Below are 17,768 nucleotides of genomic sequence, written 5' to 3' on the forward strand. Positions count from 1 at the left end.
GCAATTAATAGGTTTTAATATCCCCACCCTGTCTCTGGAACAATAAGACCTAAAGGAAAATGAGCAGTCTCTTTTAATTAAAATGGAACATGGACCAATTGCAGTGGCTCATGCCAGTAATCCCAGAGCTTTGGGAGGCTGAGACGGTCAGATCACTTGAGGTCAGGAGTTCGAGACCAGCCTGGCCACCATGGCAAAACCCCATCACTACTAAAAATACAAAAATTACCAGGGCATGGTGGTGGGTGCCTGTAATCCCAGCTACTTGGGAGGTTGAGGCAGGAGAATCGCTTGAACCTGGGAGACAAAGGCTGCAGTGAGCCAGGATCGGCCACTGCACTCCAGCCTTGGTGACAGAGTAAGACTCGGTCTCAAAAATAAAATAAAATGGAGCATGAACTAAAATTCTAATTTCATCTAAAACACCACAGGGAGCTTGATATTACAGATTTCACTTGCTCTGCAGATTACTGAAGCCAGAAATAGGTACCCTCAGCAAAAAAATACCACTAGTCTCTTTGAAGAAATATTTTAGGTTACAACAAATTTACTAAGAAGCAGAAAGTTCTCTCTCCCTTAGGTAAACACTGGAATCTACAGTCTGAGTCTATCCAAAGTATGGACCAACCAATGTGAAATAGCAACAACAATCCCATTACCTGGATGTCCCCAATGCTCTGTTCTCTATTGACATCATATCTAATGATAAAGTCTCCCAAAACTCCATTCTGGGCAATCTTGGCCTGTTGTACTACACTAGGTTTAAAAATGATGTTGGCAAACGTTTCATTTTGGTTGATGACAGTCGATGGGGGAGGCCCAGAATCATCTGCAAACAAGACAGAAACATAATTAATAACTTATTTTTTTCCAAAAAGAAATAAGCACTGTTTGGCAGACACAGAGTTTTAGATTTCATTTTATTACAGGCTTGTATTTCACAGGAACTTCTAAGACTGTACTCATATATCACAATGTGACAAATATGTCATCATGTAGCTCCCCTCTTATGCCTCTTTTTGAACCTTTTCTTATGAAAATTTTTAAAACACACAAAAGTAGAGAGAATAGTAAAATGAATACCTGTATCCATCACCCAGCTTTAACAAACATCAGCATGTTACCAATCTTTAGTATCTGTGTTTATCTATTCCCCGATCATTTTTTCCTAGAGTATTTTAAAAACAAATTCCAGACACCATTATTTCATCCATAAATACTGCAGTATGCCTTTACCTGTAAGAACTCTTTTACTAACATAACCACAAAACCATTATCACAAGTAACAAAATTAATGCTCAATGCCCTATTATTATCTAATTCTCAGTTTGTATTTACATTTGTCTGATTCCCTAAAGAAAGGGTCTTGGTATGGTTGATTTGTTTGAATCAAGATTAGAACAGAGTCCCCAATCACATTCCATTTTTGTTTCTTGCTTCTTTTAATCTCCAGTGTCTGCCTCCACCTCTTTTCTGATGCTACATATATGTGATAAATCGCTGGTCATTTGTCCTACAGGATTTCTCTTTTTCTGTATTCCTTTTTTTTTTTTTTTTTTTTTTTTTTTTTTTTTTTTTTTTTTGAGACAGAGTCTCACTCTGTCACCCAGAGTGCAATGGTGCAATCACAGCTCATTGCAGCCTCAAACTTTTGGACTCAAGTGATTCTCACTTCAGCCTCCCCAGTAGCTGGGACTACAGGCACGTACCGGCATATCTGGATAATTTTTTGTTGTCGTTTTTTGTAGAGACAGGGTCTTGCTATGTTGCTCAGACTGGTCTTGAACTCCTACGCTCAAGCTATCCTCCTGCCTTGGACTCCTAAAGTTCTACGAATACAGGCGTGAGCCACCATGCCCAGCCTGTGGCTCATTAAAAAAAAAAAAAAAAAAAAATTCTCAAAGCTTTTTAATATGAAATTTAGGATATAAATTTGAATTACAGAAAGATAAACAGATAAATGGATGTTATGTAATTTATGAAAATCTAGTGTGATGACAGATTAAGCAAAGAGCATCCCATCTTTTACTCCTGACCTTCATTTCCTGTTAGAACCCAGAGAATTATTATAAACCCAAACAACACTATATCTACATACTTAGCAATAAAAACCCAAAGGATGAGGTCTGCATGCACCATGGAAAATATGAAAACATAAACAAGAATTCTTAATCATAAGGGTATGTGGAGGCTTTTTATCCAGATATTGAATCAAAGCCAGACTTAAAACTGCTGCAAAGCCTCTGATTGTCTTTTTAAATGTACTCAAGTTGATAGCATGAAATAGGCTGACCAGCAATTTCCCATCTCCAATTAGCAGAATGAAAAAGGAAATGAGGCGTTAAGTGGCCACAGTAATTTGTATTTAAAAATAAACTTCCTTCTGCTGAGGGTTTATTAGACACAAAAGTCAAAGGAAGTTTAAACATTTCCTTTAACAAAACAGACAATTATTTTTCAGAGACAATTTAGGTGTAACCTTAACAGGAACCACAAGGTAGAACAGATTCTTCTATTACTCGCACTTACCAAGGACAGGGATTTTGGAAGTGATCAGAGAGCCAGCAAAGAGAAAAGTTTATTTTTGTAGGGAGACAGTTACATAAGAGAGAACATGCATCCACAGATCTGCTCATCTGGAGGAGTTGGGAAAATCCAGATAGTGCATGGACAGTTCCGCATGGTTGGGGAGGCCTCGGGAAACTTACAATCATGGCGGAAGGCAAAAGGGAAGCAAGCAAGTCACCACGGCGGCAGGAGAGAGAGAAGTGGGCAGCGCCAGACTTTTAAACCATCAGATCTCGTGAGAACTCACTCACTATCACGAGAAGAGCAGCGGGGAAATTCACCTCCATGGTCCAATCACCTCCCACCAGGCCACTCCTCTGACACATGGGGATTGCAATTCGAAACGCGATTTCGGTGGGGACACAGAGCCAAACCATATCAATTTCCAACCTTAACTATGTAAAATAGAAGGAGGGGCCACGCGCGGTGGCTCATGCCTGTAATCCCAGCACTTTGGGAGGCTGAGGCGGGTGGATCGCCTGAGGTCAGGAGTTTGAGATCAGCCTGGGCAACATGGAGAAACCTCGTCTCCACTAAAAATACAAAAAATTAGGTGGGTGTGGTGGCTGTAATCCTGGCTACTCAGGAAGCTGAGGCAGGAGAATATCGCTTGAACCAGGGAGGCGGAGGGTGCAGTGAGCTGAGATTGCGCCGTTGCCCTCTAGCCTGAGCAACAAGAGCAAAATTCCATCCCACAACACCCCCACCCCCGCAAAAAAAAATAGAAAGAGCAATTAAATATACAACTATAAACACAAGCCAAACTTGGGATACCACAAGGCAATAAAAACAAAAGAACTAATATTGCTATTTAGAACATGGTTAAACCTCACAGTCTTCTTGAAAATATCAGATACAAAAGGGCATGTTCTCTCTGCTTCCGTCTGCATAAAGTTCAAGAGGAGCAGGAAATATCCATGGCAACTGGAATAGAACAGTGCTGGCTTTTGAGGGCCAGCTCCGGACTGGGAAAGAGGACATGGTAAGTTTGAGGAAGGGTGAAAATATTTCATGTCTTGATGTGGAAGGCAGTTGTATGAGTGTATACCTATGTAAAATTTTATCAAGCTGTACACATGACATTTGTACCCTTTATGGTGTATGTGCACCCCAGTTATTAACATTTAAATTTATTGTTAGCAAAGTAGATTAAACAGGCATGGAACATAACAACGTTATTTGCCAAACCGACCCCTCTCTGTCCTCCTTAGGATGAATGTGCATGGGCATTTGTTAAATGAGGATTAGGTGTGTCCAGAGCCATTCCGGCCGGCAGAGTTAGGACCAGGGAGAGAGTTTCCGGGAGGCACTTTTCAGCGCGGTGTCGGTAAACTCTAAGAAAGTTGTCCTGTTGGGATCGGCCGCTTTCACAACCCATCCCATTAGAAGGGCTCAAGTGAACCCTGGAATAATCCCCCCCATGAGAGTGTAGAGCAGTTCTCACAGTGAGATCTTGAACCAGCAGCATCAGCAGCTCCTGGGAACTTGCTAGAAATGCCAGTTCTCAGGCCCACTCCAGAAACTCGGAGTCAGAAACTCTGGGGATGGGACTCCGTCCGCCATTTGTGTTTTAACGAGCCCTCTGGGTGATTCTGGGTTTTGCCCATAGAAAATAGGTATGTACCCCACACACCGTCTGTGTGCCTTACACATAGAAAAGAGTCAATAAAATGTGTTGTATGCAATTAGGCAGCACTTAGATTATCTCTAAGATTCTACAATAATTAGATTAGACTCTCTTTATGCTGCCAGCATGCCCCTACTTAGTCTTGCTTCCAATCTGTCTCGTGAAAATGCTTTTCACAAGTTCCCTGAATTAATACCATTCATGGCTGAGTAAAAGCACTGGGGATTAGAAAGTATAATTTCTCTCTTCGTCATTCACTTGACTAGGCTCTTTGATATGGACCATGAGGAAGGATACTGTATGATTATGTTGGTTTCCTGGTGACCTCTGGTTTTACTAGTTCATGATGAAAATTCATGAGATTCAACTAAATGGGCTTATTTTACACACCCAAAGAGTGGGTTGATTCTCAGTTTGGTTACTCACCAAGAAGCCTGCTTCCTGAGGCCAACCACCACCCAGTAAGAATCAGACAGTAAATGTGACCCAATAAAGTTTTCACTATGTTGTTTTTGTTTGTTTGTTTGTTTTTGTTTTTTTTAAGTTTACTGGGAGCAATTCCAGAGGAGCATCTCTGGAAAATAGAATCATCTTTTTATTAAGGGGGAAAAAAATCTGTTAAGTAGGTTCGTATGGGCTGTTCCACCGTTACTGACCAAAATTCCAGAGCAGAAGAATATGACTCCGTTTTTCCTTGCTGTGAATGGGGGCTCACCCTGCTCACCGCCACAGATATTTCCTAAGCACAAAAATGAGTGTCACCCGCAGGGTCCTCAGAGTCACAGGTTAATGAAGACCACAAGGAAAGAGATTGGTGCAGACCAAAAAAGAGGAAGAATCTGACACACTTGTCTAATGAGAACCCATGTCTCTTTCCTCCTTCGTGTTCTCTCCTTCCTGCCGACGTCTAGGGCGAGCTGGAGCACCTGCTCCAATTTGGGGAAGACGGAGTCTTCTAATGCCATCTTCCTGTCTTCATGCAGGCATTGGCGGTCCCATACAAGAAAACCCCAGGGATACACAACTGCCCCTCCTGCCCTTGGGAAAATTCACTCATGCTCTTCCTCCACTCACTGACTCTTCCCTGCCTCTCAGGCCACCAGGGTTCCCAGGGGGCGCTCTTCTTTTCTAAAGCCCAGTATTTTTGAGCAAGCTTTGTGTTATCTTTGCAAACTACAGAATACCAAAGAGAGTGGGCTCTAGAGTGTGACTGAATCAAAACGACTGACTTACTATTCCTGAGCTTCAGTGCCACGTCTGTTACATGGGAACAATTCCACAGTCATAGAATCATTGTTGAGATGAAGCGAGATCTCATATGTAAGGTGCCCGGCATGGTACCTGGCAGACAGCAGGTGCTCGATACATACTAGCTCCGTTCTCTTCCCCTTCAGAAGTAGTTTCTTGTACTCTTTGTCCATTATGAAAGGCAATTTATAAAGAAAAAAATGCTCTTTGATAACATACAGTTCACATTTTGTCATGAGAGTTTTCTCTATACCACTGAAAGCTTGATAAAAACAAATCATATTTCAAAAGGACAGACACATAATAAACATTCATAACAGGAAATTCAATAGATATACACATTATACATATGCCAATATACTTACACAAAGAATAATCTTAAAAAAAAATCTTTACAAAGTATAATGAAGTCAGTAGCTATCTGAAAGTCCCCTAAAATCACATACAGAATTTTGCACGTAAGCGTAAATGTACATTTTTTTTCCTGAAGAAAGGATGCATTAATTTTGCCACATTCTCCAAGGACTCTAAAGAAAGTTAAGAACCATGCCTATAAGTGCCATTAAATATGCCTCTGACTGATCCTATTGGGTGATGACAAAGTAATTTATAGCTTGTGCATCAGAGCTGAAGAGAAAGTTGAGAACAAAACATATGTCCTTAGTGATGTCCTGACACACGGATGTTGGTCACAAACATACAGTCTTTTCCCAGACAATTATCACGTGGGGAAAATTGGCAGCCAACTGCTGTGTCAAATGTCTAAAGGTGAAAGATTGAGCAGAGTCCCATGCTCACAACCATGGGCTGGAAGCGCCACCCTCTGGGTCGACGGGCAGAGGGATTTCCTGGCCTCTGTTTCCTGAGGGTCTGGGTTTTGGCTGCTGTCGGAGAAAAGCAGCCAACACCTGGTGCATTGACAAAAGGATTTCCCAGCACACACTGCCTGCTCATTTCCTCTTTAGAAAGAACCTTAAATTGTCTATGTTTGTTTATGAGCCCTGCTCACCTGGGATCCAACGAGGCAATTTCTTAAATATATGGAGGTCAAAAAGACTGTGAATAATTGGCGCACTACGCTCTGAGGGTAGCAAATAAAGACAAAATTCAAGCAAATCAGCAGAGGATTGAAAGAAAAACTGGTAACACAGAGGCAATGATGACAAGAAGGAATTTGGTTAAATGCCTTCATAAGTCTCTCACTATCCACAGTTTTCTTTTGGGAAAGGATTTTTCTTCCCCTTACATGAATGCTTGGTATTTTAAATCCTTTTGGAAAACAGTGTCATATAGATATGATAGCAACACATAGCACAGACTACTCATTCAAATTTACAGCTGAAGGGATTCAAACTCAACTCTAGTATTTTATAGTTAAGTAGATGTTTGCCCAGGTTTCTTAGCAAATCAGATTTCTTTGCTGCTTATTCAATGCTCTTCCTTCCTAAAACAATAGATTCCCAACTCTCAGTTTCCATGTTTGAAAAACTTCCCAAGAGAGACTATGCATGAAAACAAGTACAGCTACCTCACCCAGCAAGCACACATTCTAAAAGTGAATCCTTAAAAACCTGCATTCTCAGGCCAGGCACAGTGGCTTATGCCTGTAATCCCAGCACTTTGGGACACCGAGGTAGGCAGATCACCTGAGGTCGGGAGTCCAAGACCAACCTGACCAACATGGAGAAACCCCATCTCTACTAAAAATACAAAATTAGCTGGACATGGTGGCACATGCCTGTAATCCCAGCTACCAGGGAGGCTGAGGCAGGAGAATCGCTTGAACCCAGGAGGCAGAGGTTGTAGTGAGCCAAGATTGTGTCACTGTACTCCAGTCTGGGCAACAGAGTGAGACTCTGCCTCAAAAAAAATATATAGATAGATAGATAGATAGATAGATAGATAGATAGATAGATATGCATTATCCCTTTCTGCCATCACGTTGTGTCCATTGGAGACCTCAAATACTAGCTGCTCCAAGCATTTGAAACTCAACCAAATGGAAGCCCACCAGAAACAATGGTACAGCAGCCAAGGAATATGACACTGAGAGACTTTTGTTAAACGCCTTTACAGTGTTCTCTGGCCCGCAGGCAGAGCAGGGGCTAATAACCGAGAAAAGTGGAGTGGCACTTGGTGCAGACACATAGTGCAATATAATTCAGCCTTAAAAAGAAGAGAAATGTTGACATGTGATACAACAGGGATAAACTTTGAGGACATCAGGTCAGGTGAAATAAGCCAGACACAAAAGAACAGATACTGTATGAGTCCACTTACATGAGGTATGCAAAGTTGTCCAACTCATAGATGAGACACAAAGGAGAACAGTGGTTATCTGGGACTCCAGGGGGAAGGAGAGATAGGTAGTCAGTGTTTAATGGGTACAGAGTTTCAGTCTGGGAGATGAAAAAGTTCAGGAGATTGGCAATACACCAGTGTGAATAGACTCAACACTGCCAAACACTTAGAAATGACTAAGATGGGCCGGGCATGGTGGATCACACCTGTAATTCCACCACTTTGGGAGGCCGAGGCAGGTGGATCACTTGATGTCAGGAGTTCAAGACCGGCCTGGCCAACAGGGTGAAACCCTGTCTCTACTAAAAATACAAAAATTAGCCGAGCCTGGTGGCGTGAGCCTGTAGCCCCAGCTAGTGGGGAGACTGAGGCAGGAGAATCACTTGAACCCAGGAGACAGGTTGCCATTTTTTAATTGCCAATTCTAAGTTCTGCAAAGGCAGTGACAACATCTTAGACGTCTGTAGATTCCAGAAACCTTGCACAGCGCCAGAAACATGTGAGAGTTCACTTCCAGCTTGTGGAACATTGAGGATGAAAATGATGAAACGCATTAGCACGTAGCTGGGCAGATGGAGGGGGGAGCGCTTCAAGGGAACTGATGTTTCTCTTCCCGAAAGGGTTCAGGGGTGTGGCCGATGCTCTTGGTGATCTGCATCACGTCCCCCGACCCACCTCTGGTTCAGCCACAGCTGTGGTGGCCCAGGTCACACACACTGACAACATCCACCCCCCACAGCAAGCCAAGGCAGCAGGAAAAAGGAAGAAAAGGAGCGAAACCTCACAGTAAAGAGGAGGATGGCTCACCGGTAATTGGGCTACCGAGAAAAGCCAAAGCCCCGTGCCACTCTTGGGTTGACGGAGCCACAGCCAACATCAAAACAAACAAGATAACATGGATTTTCATATGGGATTAAAAACCAAAACACAACCAACTATGAGGTCAAATGATTCATACCTGAGTAATTTCTGTGTGAACAATGCTGGAAACCCTCACATAACAACCAGATTGTTTCCTGGCAAAGGTACAGAGATTTCGCAGAGGCCAAACAGGGGCTTGCCCTTCCAGCTGCAGAGCAGAGACTGAACCCCGGCCGGGACCCTGGAGCTGGGGGTTTCACAGCCAGTCACGATGCAGCCCTTCAATGGGCAGAGTTGTCCCATTTAGCAAATTACAATACAGAATGCCTGGTTACGTTTGAATTTCAGATAAACAATGAATAATTTCCTAGTACAAGCATATCCTAAATATTGCACAGGACATAGTGTTTATCTGAATTCAAATGAAACTGGGCATCTTATATCTCATCTGGAAACCCTAGCTAAGGGGGATTTATCTAGATTTTTCTGTAACCAGAGTCTTCTGGAACCAAAGTTAGTTATTACTTTTGTCTCTTAATCCCTGCTTCATGACAACATAAGTGCTACACCTAAGATCTGGCAAAATTTACCAACGTAAGCCAAGAAAGTGCTGAAAACCTGATAGCACTGTCATCGCCAACAGCTATTTCCCCTCAGTTCCTTCAACAAACACGTACTGAGCACCCATTCCATGCCAGGAACCACATCAAGTGACTGCGAAGACAACCGAAGCCTTCACAGCAAAGGCAGAGTCATGATGCTCACAGAACAAAGGAAGGCATCAGAATAATTTTAAAAACAGGAGGTGGGGGGCAAGGGGAGGGAGAGCATTAGGACAAATAGCTAATGCATGCGGGGCTTAAAACCTCGATGGCGGGTTGACAGGTGCAGCAAACCACCATGGCACATGTACACCTATGTAACAAACCTGCACGTTCTGCACATGGATCCCAGAACCTAAAGTAAAAGAAAATAAAAAAGAAAGAAAATAAAAACATAAAGTAAAAAAAAAAAAAATTAAACGGATGCAATTCAAGCCGTTCTTGGGCATCAAGTGACATGGAGGACACTGTGCTAGTCTCTGGTCGAGGGGACTTGGCCTTACGGGATATGTGGCTGGTCAGTAACCTGTCCTCAAAGACAGCTGCAGTGTCAGCCACCAGGTCTTCCAAATAAAAGGTCATAAAGCTGTATTTCCAGAGGTTCTCTTCTTTCCAATGACGCTTCTGCAGTTCTTAGGATTATTTGAAGATTGACATTTTATTGGACACTAACATAGGAGTGATATGATTAAAAAGCAAGCCATAAATTGTGTGGTATCCAGTCCTGCTATCTGCCTTCCCATGCATGTGAAGGACCCACAGGTAACTGCCAGAGAATACAGCAAACCGGCTTCCAGGACATGTGGAGGGAGTGGGATTCTGACAACCTAGAATGTAATTTTTTCATTTTTAACAAAAGTCAAGGTGAATCTCATAGAACATGAAATTAACATTTTTTTTTTTTTTAAGACAGACTCTCGCTGCTCTGTCACCCAGGCTGGAGTGCAGTGATGCAGTCTCAGCTCACTGCAACCTCCGCCTCCCAGGTTCAAGCGATTCTCCTGCCTCAGCCTCCCAAGTAGCTGGGATTACAGGTGTGCCACCACGCCCAGCTCATTTTTGTATTTTTAATAGAGATGGGGTTTCGCGATGTTGGCCAGGCCAGTCTCAAACTCTGGCCTCAAGTTATCCACCCACCTCGGCCTTCTAAAGTGCTGGGATTACAGGCCTGAGCCACCTCATCCAGCCATAATTAACCATTTTAAAGTATACAAACAAATAGCATTTAGTATATCCACAATGTTGTGCAAACACCACCTCCATCTTCATCTTCATCACCCCAAAACATCTTCATCACCCCAAAGAAACTCTGCAACCATCCAACAGCCACTTTCCATTTCTCCCTCCTGCCAGCCCCAGGCAACCACCAATCTGCTTTCTGTCTCTACAGATTTGTGTGTCCTGACATTCAGCTAAATGCAATCATATACATGTGACCTTTTCAGTCTGGCTTCTTTCATTTAGCGTAATGTTTTCAAGACTCCTTCATGTTGTAGCATGTATCTGTGTTGTGGCATGTATCCATGCTGTAGCATGTGTCTGTATTATAACATGTATCCATGTTGTAGCATGTATCTGCATTGTGGCATGTGTCCATGTTATACCATATATCCGTGTTATGGCACATATCCATGTTGTGGCATGTGTCCATGTTGTACCATGTATCTGTGTTATCACATGCATCCATGTTGTGGCATGTGTCCATGTTGTACCATGTATCTGTGTTATCACATGCATCCATGTTGTGGCATGTGTCCATGTTGTACCATGTATCTGTGTTATCACATGCATCCATGTTGTGGCATGTGCCCATGTTGTACCATGTATCTGTGTTATCACATGCATCCATGTTGTGGCATGTGTCCATGTTGTACCATGTATCTGTGTTATCGCATGCATCCATGTTGTGGGATGTGTCCACGTTGCCCGGGTTGTCACATGCATCCATGTTGTAGCATGTGTTCATGTTGTAGCATGTATCCATGTTGTACCATGTATCCATGTTGTAGAGTTTGTCCATGTTGTAGCGTGTGTCCATGTTGTAGCATGTGTCCATATTGCAGCATGTGTCCATATTGTAGCATATATCCATGTTGTACCATGTATCCATGTTGTAGCATGTGTCTGTGTTGTAGCATGTGTCCATCTTGCAGCACATGTCCGTATTGTAACATGCATCCATGTTGTAGCATGTGTCCATGTTGTAACATGTATCCATGTTTCATTCCTTTTCATGCCTGGATAATATTCCATTGTATGCATAGACCACATTGTGTTTTTCCATTCACCTGTTCAGGAGCATTTGTGTTGTTTCCACTTTGGGGCTACTGTGAATACTGCTACTGTAGACATTCCTGCACAAGTATTTAAGTACCTGCTTTCAGTTATTTTGAATATATACCCAGAGGACTTGCTCCATCTTTACATCAATGACACTCAATCCTGACTATACTCTCTAGTAACCTCGAAGGGTTTAGAAAGAATTCCAGACAACCGACTCTAGACAAGTCCTACCCTAGACAAGTGAATTTGAATTTATTAGGGTGGGGCTAGGGAGCTGTACTTTTGGGTGTGATATTCTATAAATGTATATTAAACACTTAAAAATCTACAAGTAATTTAAAAATTTTTAGTTATTTGTAAAGTTAAGAATAATGCTGACTAGTTTTTCTGCCATTCAACAGGTGTGGTCATATGACTTTCATGGTTTATTCTTTCTATTCCTTGCATTTAAAAAAAAACAGTTTATGGAAGTTTAATTTACACACCATAACATGTACTCATTTTAAGTGTACAGTTTACAGTGTACCTGGCATAGGTGCTCAGTATGTGTTTGTTGAAGGAACTGAGGGGGAAATAGCTGTTGGTGGTGACAGTGCCATCAGGTTTTCAGCATTTTCTTGACTTACGTTGGTAAATTTTGCCAGATCTTGGGTCTTGCTAGATCTCTTGCTCATTTTAACTTTTTGAGGAACCTTCAAATGTTTTTCTGCTCCATTTTACATTCCTACCAGCAAAGTACGAGGATCCTAATTTTTCTACATCTTCCCTAACGCTTGTAACTTTCCTTTGTTTGTTTCATTATAGCCATCCTATAATGTGTGTGAAGTGGTTTTGGTTTGCATTTTCCTAATGACTAATTGTGTTGAGTACCTTTTCTGATGCTTTTTGGCCATTCATATGTCTTCTTTGGAAGGACGTCTGTTCAAGCCCTTTGCTCGTATTTTAATTGGGTTGTTTATCCTTTTGTGGTTGAGTTGTAAGGATTCTTTGTACATTCTGGATACTAGACTTCTATCAAATATATGATTTGCAAATATTTTCTCCTATTCTGTAGGTTGTCTTTTTAGAATGTATTTTTTTAAGAGCATAACCTGATACTCTCTCTCTTTCTTTCGTGTCCTTAAGTGCCAAACACTTCTCGGTGACGAACCAGATGGCAGGAGAACATGAAAACAGTTACAAAGGTCTCCCCATTCCTAGAGTTAAGATTTCCTTTTAATGTTAGGTTAGCGCAAGGTCTCGTAAATCCCTCAGTTTTGACAGACATGAGGAATTGAGGTTACCCAGGAACCCCAGGTGACAGCTTGGAAACGGGGTCAAGCAGCCCAGGGGGGAAAAAAAGAGTTTAGAAAACAAAGGGCTAGGAACTAAAGCAGAATATTGCTAGAAAACAGGACATCACAGTCTAGACCTCAAACTTTATTACCCGTTGCAATCACAAGGGGATCTTTTTAATAAAAATACTGACACCTAGTTTCCATCCACAGCTATTTGATTTCATTGGCATGGGTGAGACTTGGGCAATAGATTTATAAAAGCTCCCTGTGGTTTCTAACGGGCGGCAAAGTTTGGGAACCACTGAGATTGGCAATGGAGTCGTCAAACCACAGGGATGAAGGCTGACGCTAAGCCAGACTTGGAGCCTCTTTTCTCAACGTGGGGTGGGGGTTGGAGCGGGAGGACTGCAGGAGGGGCAAGTCCCACAAGTCCAAGAAGCCAGAGAGGGAATCGAGTACATTTGAGAAGCTCTTTTTTGACACCCAAATGTCCTGAACGATCAGGCTTTTCTCTGAAAGAAGATGAGATACCTAATTTAATGAGCTTAAGACTGTATTACAAAGATTGCATCGGTCTATTGAGTTTGCCTGTTGGGATTTCTCCATCTCAGGTCTCCATGTGGAAGAGGAGAAGCAGGAGATGGGAAGAGGTTGTTTCAACCAACCACATAATTCTATGTTGGCCTGTATCTGAGAGTGAAAACTTGTCGGTGGAAAGAGGAACAAAATACATTTTAACAAGGATCCAAAGTCAGAGTAATCTGAGGGCCCCATGAAATTGAGAAACAACCTTGTTTAATTTTTTTTTTTTTTTTTTTTTGAGACCAAGTCTGACTCTGTCGCCCAGGCTGGAGTGCAATGGCACAATCTCAGCTCACTGCAGCCTCTGCCTCCCTGGTTCAAGCAATTCTCCTGCCTCAGCCTTCCAAGTGCCTGGGATTACAGGCATATGCCACCATGCCTAATTTTTGTATTTTTGGGTTTTTTTGTTTGTTTGTTTGTTTTTTAGTAGAAATAGGGTTTCGCCATGTTGGCCAGGCTGGTCTCGAACTCCTGACCTCAGCTGATCCACCCGCCTTGGCCTTCCAAAATGCTGGGATTACAGGCATGAGCCACTGCACCCGGCCCAATCTTGTTTAATTTAAAAGTTGCTTCTGTAGGTCAAGATTTTGACATAGTTAATAGTCCTAAGGTCTGCTGGAAAATCCAAGGGAATAGATCTCAACTTTTACTGAGCATCTGAATTATCTGTGGTGATTTTTTAAATATAGCTGAAGTCTACAGGGATGGAGAGTGGATCAGTGGTTGTCTGGGGCTGGGGTAGGAACAGGATGTGACTGCAAATGGGTACAAGGATTCTTTTGGGGTGGTAGAAGTGTTCTAAAATTGGACCATGATGATGGTTGTACAACTCTGCCAATGTACTAAAAATCACTAAATTTTACACTTAACATGAGCAAATGTTATGGTGTGTAAATTAAACTTCCCTAAAACTTTTTAAAAAGCAAGGAATAGAAAGGATAAACCATGAAAAATCATACGACCACCCCTGTCAAGTGGCAGAAAAAATAGTGAGCATTATTCTTAACTTTACAAATAACTAAAAATTTTTAATCACTCATAGATTTTTAAGTGTTTAATATACATTTATAGAATATCACACCCAAAAGTACAGCTCCCTAGCCTCACCCTAATAAATTCAAAATCACTTGTCTAGGCCAGGGTAGGACTTGTCTAGAATAGGTTGCCTGGAATTATTTCTAAACCTCTCTAGGTTACTAGAGAGTATAGTCAGGATTGAGAGTCATTGATGTAAAACCACAACGATAATAAAATAAGTAAGGTATCCTTTTTATCACTTGATTTATCTCGTTTTATTTTACCCCTAGTCATTGGGCATCTTGTCATAAATGAAAATTTTCTGCCAAAAAAAAAAGTATTAGAATCATGGCAAGGGTAGTAATTTAGGTGCCATAAGTGAGACAGTAGGAAATTTACGAGTTTAACAAAGAGAGTAGAGTAAACAGCCTTAAAACAATCACGCAGTGGGAATATCTGTCTCGGAATATCAGTCAGAATATACCTTCAGAAATCACACATCCCAGGCATGTTCCAGGAAAGCGTTCATTTCAAATACTCTGTTCCACTGAGCTCGTAAAGTATGAGAATATTGCAGAGGATAAGAACTGGGGAAGTGGAGAACGAAGAGACAGAAGGGAGAGGGGGTCTTGTATTTCACTGTCTACCAAGTTGTAATGCTTAAGATTTTGAACCACGTGCCTGTGTTAATTATTTTAATAAACAGAAATTATAATGTTTCAACTTCCAAAATACATCTCACAGAACTGCCTTTTACACTGGGAAAGATCCCATTAATTTACAATTCAACTGATGTGGGTTCAATCCTGATACACCAGAAAGTAAACTGAGGCAAAGGTGGATTATATTGCTCTTAGTCTTTCTTTTTATTTTTATACTTACGAAGAGAGTCAGAATTTGAACTCCACCCAGAGTAATGTACAGTTTATTTAATGAGGAGGTAGGTAGTGCAGTGGTTAAGGGTATAACTTGGAATAAAATAGACCTATGCTTAAGTTCTATTTCTATCCATAATTAAATATGAGACCTTGTCCATATTACTGAACCTCTGTTTCCATAAGTAAGTAAGGTTTCTTAACTTCTTCATAATTCAAATGGGGATTGAAAAATACAAGCTAAGAGGGTTGTTATAAAAATTGCATGAGATAATACACTCTGCAAGTACTTAGTCTAGTATCTAGCACACGGTAGTAATCTTTATCTAGAATCGCATCTTTAAAGATAAAAATGGGTCCATGGTGAGAGATTTACTTAGACAAATTCCAGAAGTTAGGTTTCTTAACACAGCCAGATCTGTCAGTGGAATGTACTGGCTTGGACCTCATTCGCACAATCATAGTTCTGGTACAAGCCCAGTTCCAGTTTGATCTCTAGCCTGGATTTCTTCTGGAAACACGCAGCGATATCCAGACAAAATCACAACATCCTGTGCTTCAAGCTGCTGAGGCTGCCATTTTGCAGGAATAATAACCGCTGAGCTCTGAAAGACGAGAGTGGGGAGCAGCAAAAAGGGAATCCGTCCACTGCACCTGGCTCTGGGACGTGTTTGTAAAAGCTTCATGTTCTGGACGGCAAAGTATCTGCTTTGGTACAAGGAGCTAGGAAAACAATTTCCTTAAAAACAAACAGATCCCAAGAGATCAACCGTTTGGAAAAATTCCTCTGAGATACTAACAGGCCCTGAATATAAACAGTAAGCAACTTTTTTAGCTAACAGTCATAATTCATACTGCCTCCAAACAAAACACATACACACCCCACAACACGTACACATCTCTGAAGAGTCATTGTGATTCTGAAAATCGGGCAAAACGCATTTCATTACTGCAACAGGACTCCCCTCTGAACCTTCTACTGACACAGCTACTGATTGTGTTCTCATTTCAGACACACTTAACAGATACTCTACCCTCCTTAGGAGATCCTGACAACTCTGCCCCCTGAGAAAATACTTCTTTCCCACAGTTGCACATGAGAAAATTTTCTTCCGAGGTATTGTTAGAGAGAAATGAAATTTTAAAACATTCTTAGTCATTTGTGTTTGCTTTTCTTTTTATTTATTTATTTACTTTCTCATAGAGACGACATCTTACTACGTAGCCCAGGCCGGTCTCAAACTCCTGAGCTCCAGGGATCTTCCCACCTTGGCCTCCCAAAGTTCTGGGATTACAGGTGTTAGCCCCTATCCCTGGCCTGCTTTTCTTCTGCAGTTCAAAGACACTCAGTTAGCTACCTACCTAACATTGTGTTAAGTGCTAAGGAGATGCAGGTTAATCAGACACAGTGCTTTCAAAGGCCCTGATGATCTTATTACAGAGATAAGTTTTGCACAGAAAAAAAGTCAATATAATGTGATAACTAGTAATAACAATGTTTAAGCTCTCATTCTGCGGCCAGCCCTTTACATACATGAGCACTTCACAATGACCCATGAACTAGTTATTGCCCCCGTTTCCCAGATGTGCAAGCTAAGTCTTACAGCCTTGCGTTTTTTACAAGGTTACAATTAACAACCGAACTAAAATCCATTAACCATATAACTACCACCTGCATGACCTAAGAATGGTGTATTGGATCTCATGCCATTTCTAAATGCCAGGTACCTTGACAATATTTTCGCTTTTTCTAGATACCAGCTAGATCTGGATTAAGAACGTCAAGCTCATTGTTTGGAGTCACATAACAAAAGACTTGAGTCCAACACATAACAAAGGACCTGGGTCTCTCGCAGAGCCAGGAAACCCTCAGTCTGTGAGAGTGAACCGCCTCTCACCAAGTCATTAACTCAACTGCATGCTGGGGGAGGAAGCGTATTTTCCACACTGTTTGCCCTTCCACAGACCAGCTCTAGGCCTCGGCTATTTTTGTATTATGTTACATACCAACATTCTCTGATTCCACTTGTCGAGGCATCTCTCTCTCTTCTAATGCCGATCTCATCCCTAAATATCCTGGTCCAAGAAGCCTTCCTGGGTCACTCTGTGATTGTGCAGCCACAGGCACTGAATACAGATTCCGACATTCTCTGCTCGTCATTTACCATTTCTCCACCCTCAATATCACAATTCTCTGATATCTTGAAATTCTAATCCTGGTGCAACTTTTGAACATTCTCCTGTCTCATCCAATTCAACACTGACCAGGCTTACTGGTATATTAAGTATACAGCCCAACACAAGGAAATATTTAACATATACTATAAGTTGAAATTCATATAGTAACTAAAGTCGCTCTTTTAGACTTTGTGAAAACCAGAAAGTCCCCTCCCCAAAAAAGGAAAAAAAATACACTGATTAAAACTAGATTACACTGTAATTTTTCATTTCAATAAATGAAGAGCTATTTTAAAAATCAGAATTTGAGAAAATTTAAAAATCGGAATGATTCTGCTAATGAATCAGG

General features: G+C 41.5%; 1 protein-coding gene across 1 annotated transcript in view; it reads right to left on the reverse strand.

Moving 5' to 3' along the window:
• The window catches only part of ITIH5 (inter-alpha-trypsin inhibitor heavy chain 5), a 101,395-nt gene that overhangs the window by 52,761 nt on the left and 30,866 nt on the right, over positions 1-17,768 (reverse strand). Inside the window, exon 6 of the mRNA XM_008002218.3 lies at positions 660-829. Coding sequence (XP_008000409.3) covers positions 660-829 — 170 coding nt within the window. The remainder of the gene's footprint in view (positions 1-659; positions 830-17,768) is intronic.

The sequence above is a fragment of the Chlorocebus sabaeus genome, chromosome 9, assembly GCF_047675955.1.
Source record: "Chlorocebus sabaeus isolate Y175 chromosome 9, mChlSab1.0.hap1, whole genome shotgun sequence".
NCBI lineage: Eukaryota > Metazoa > Chordata > Mammalia > Primates > Cercopithecidae > Chlorocebus > Chlorocebus sabaeus.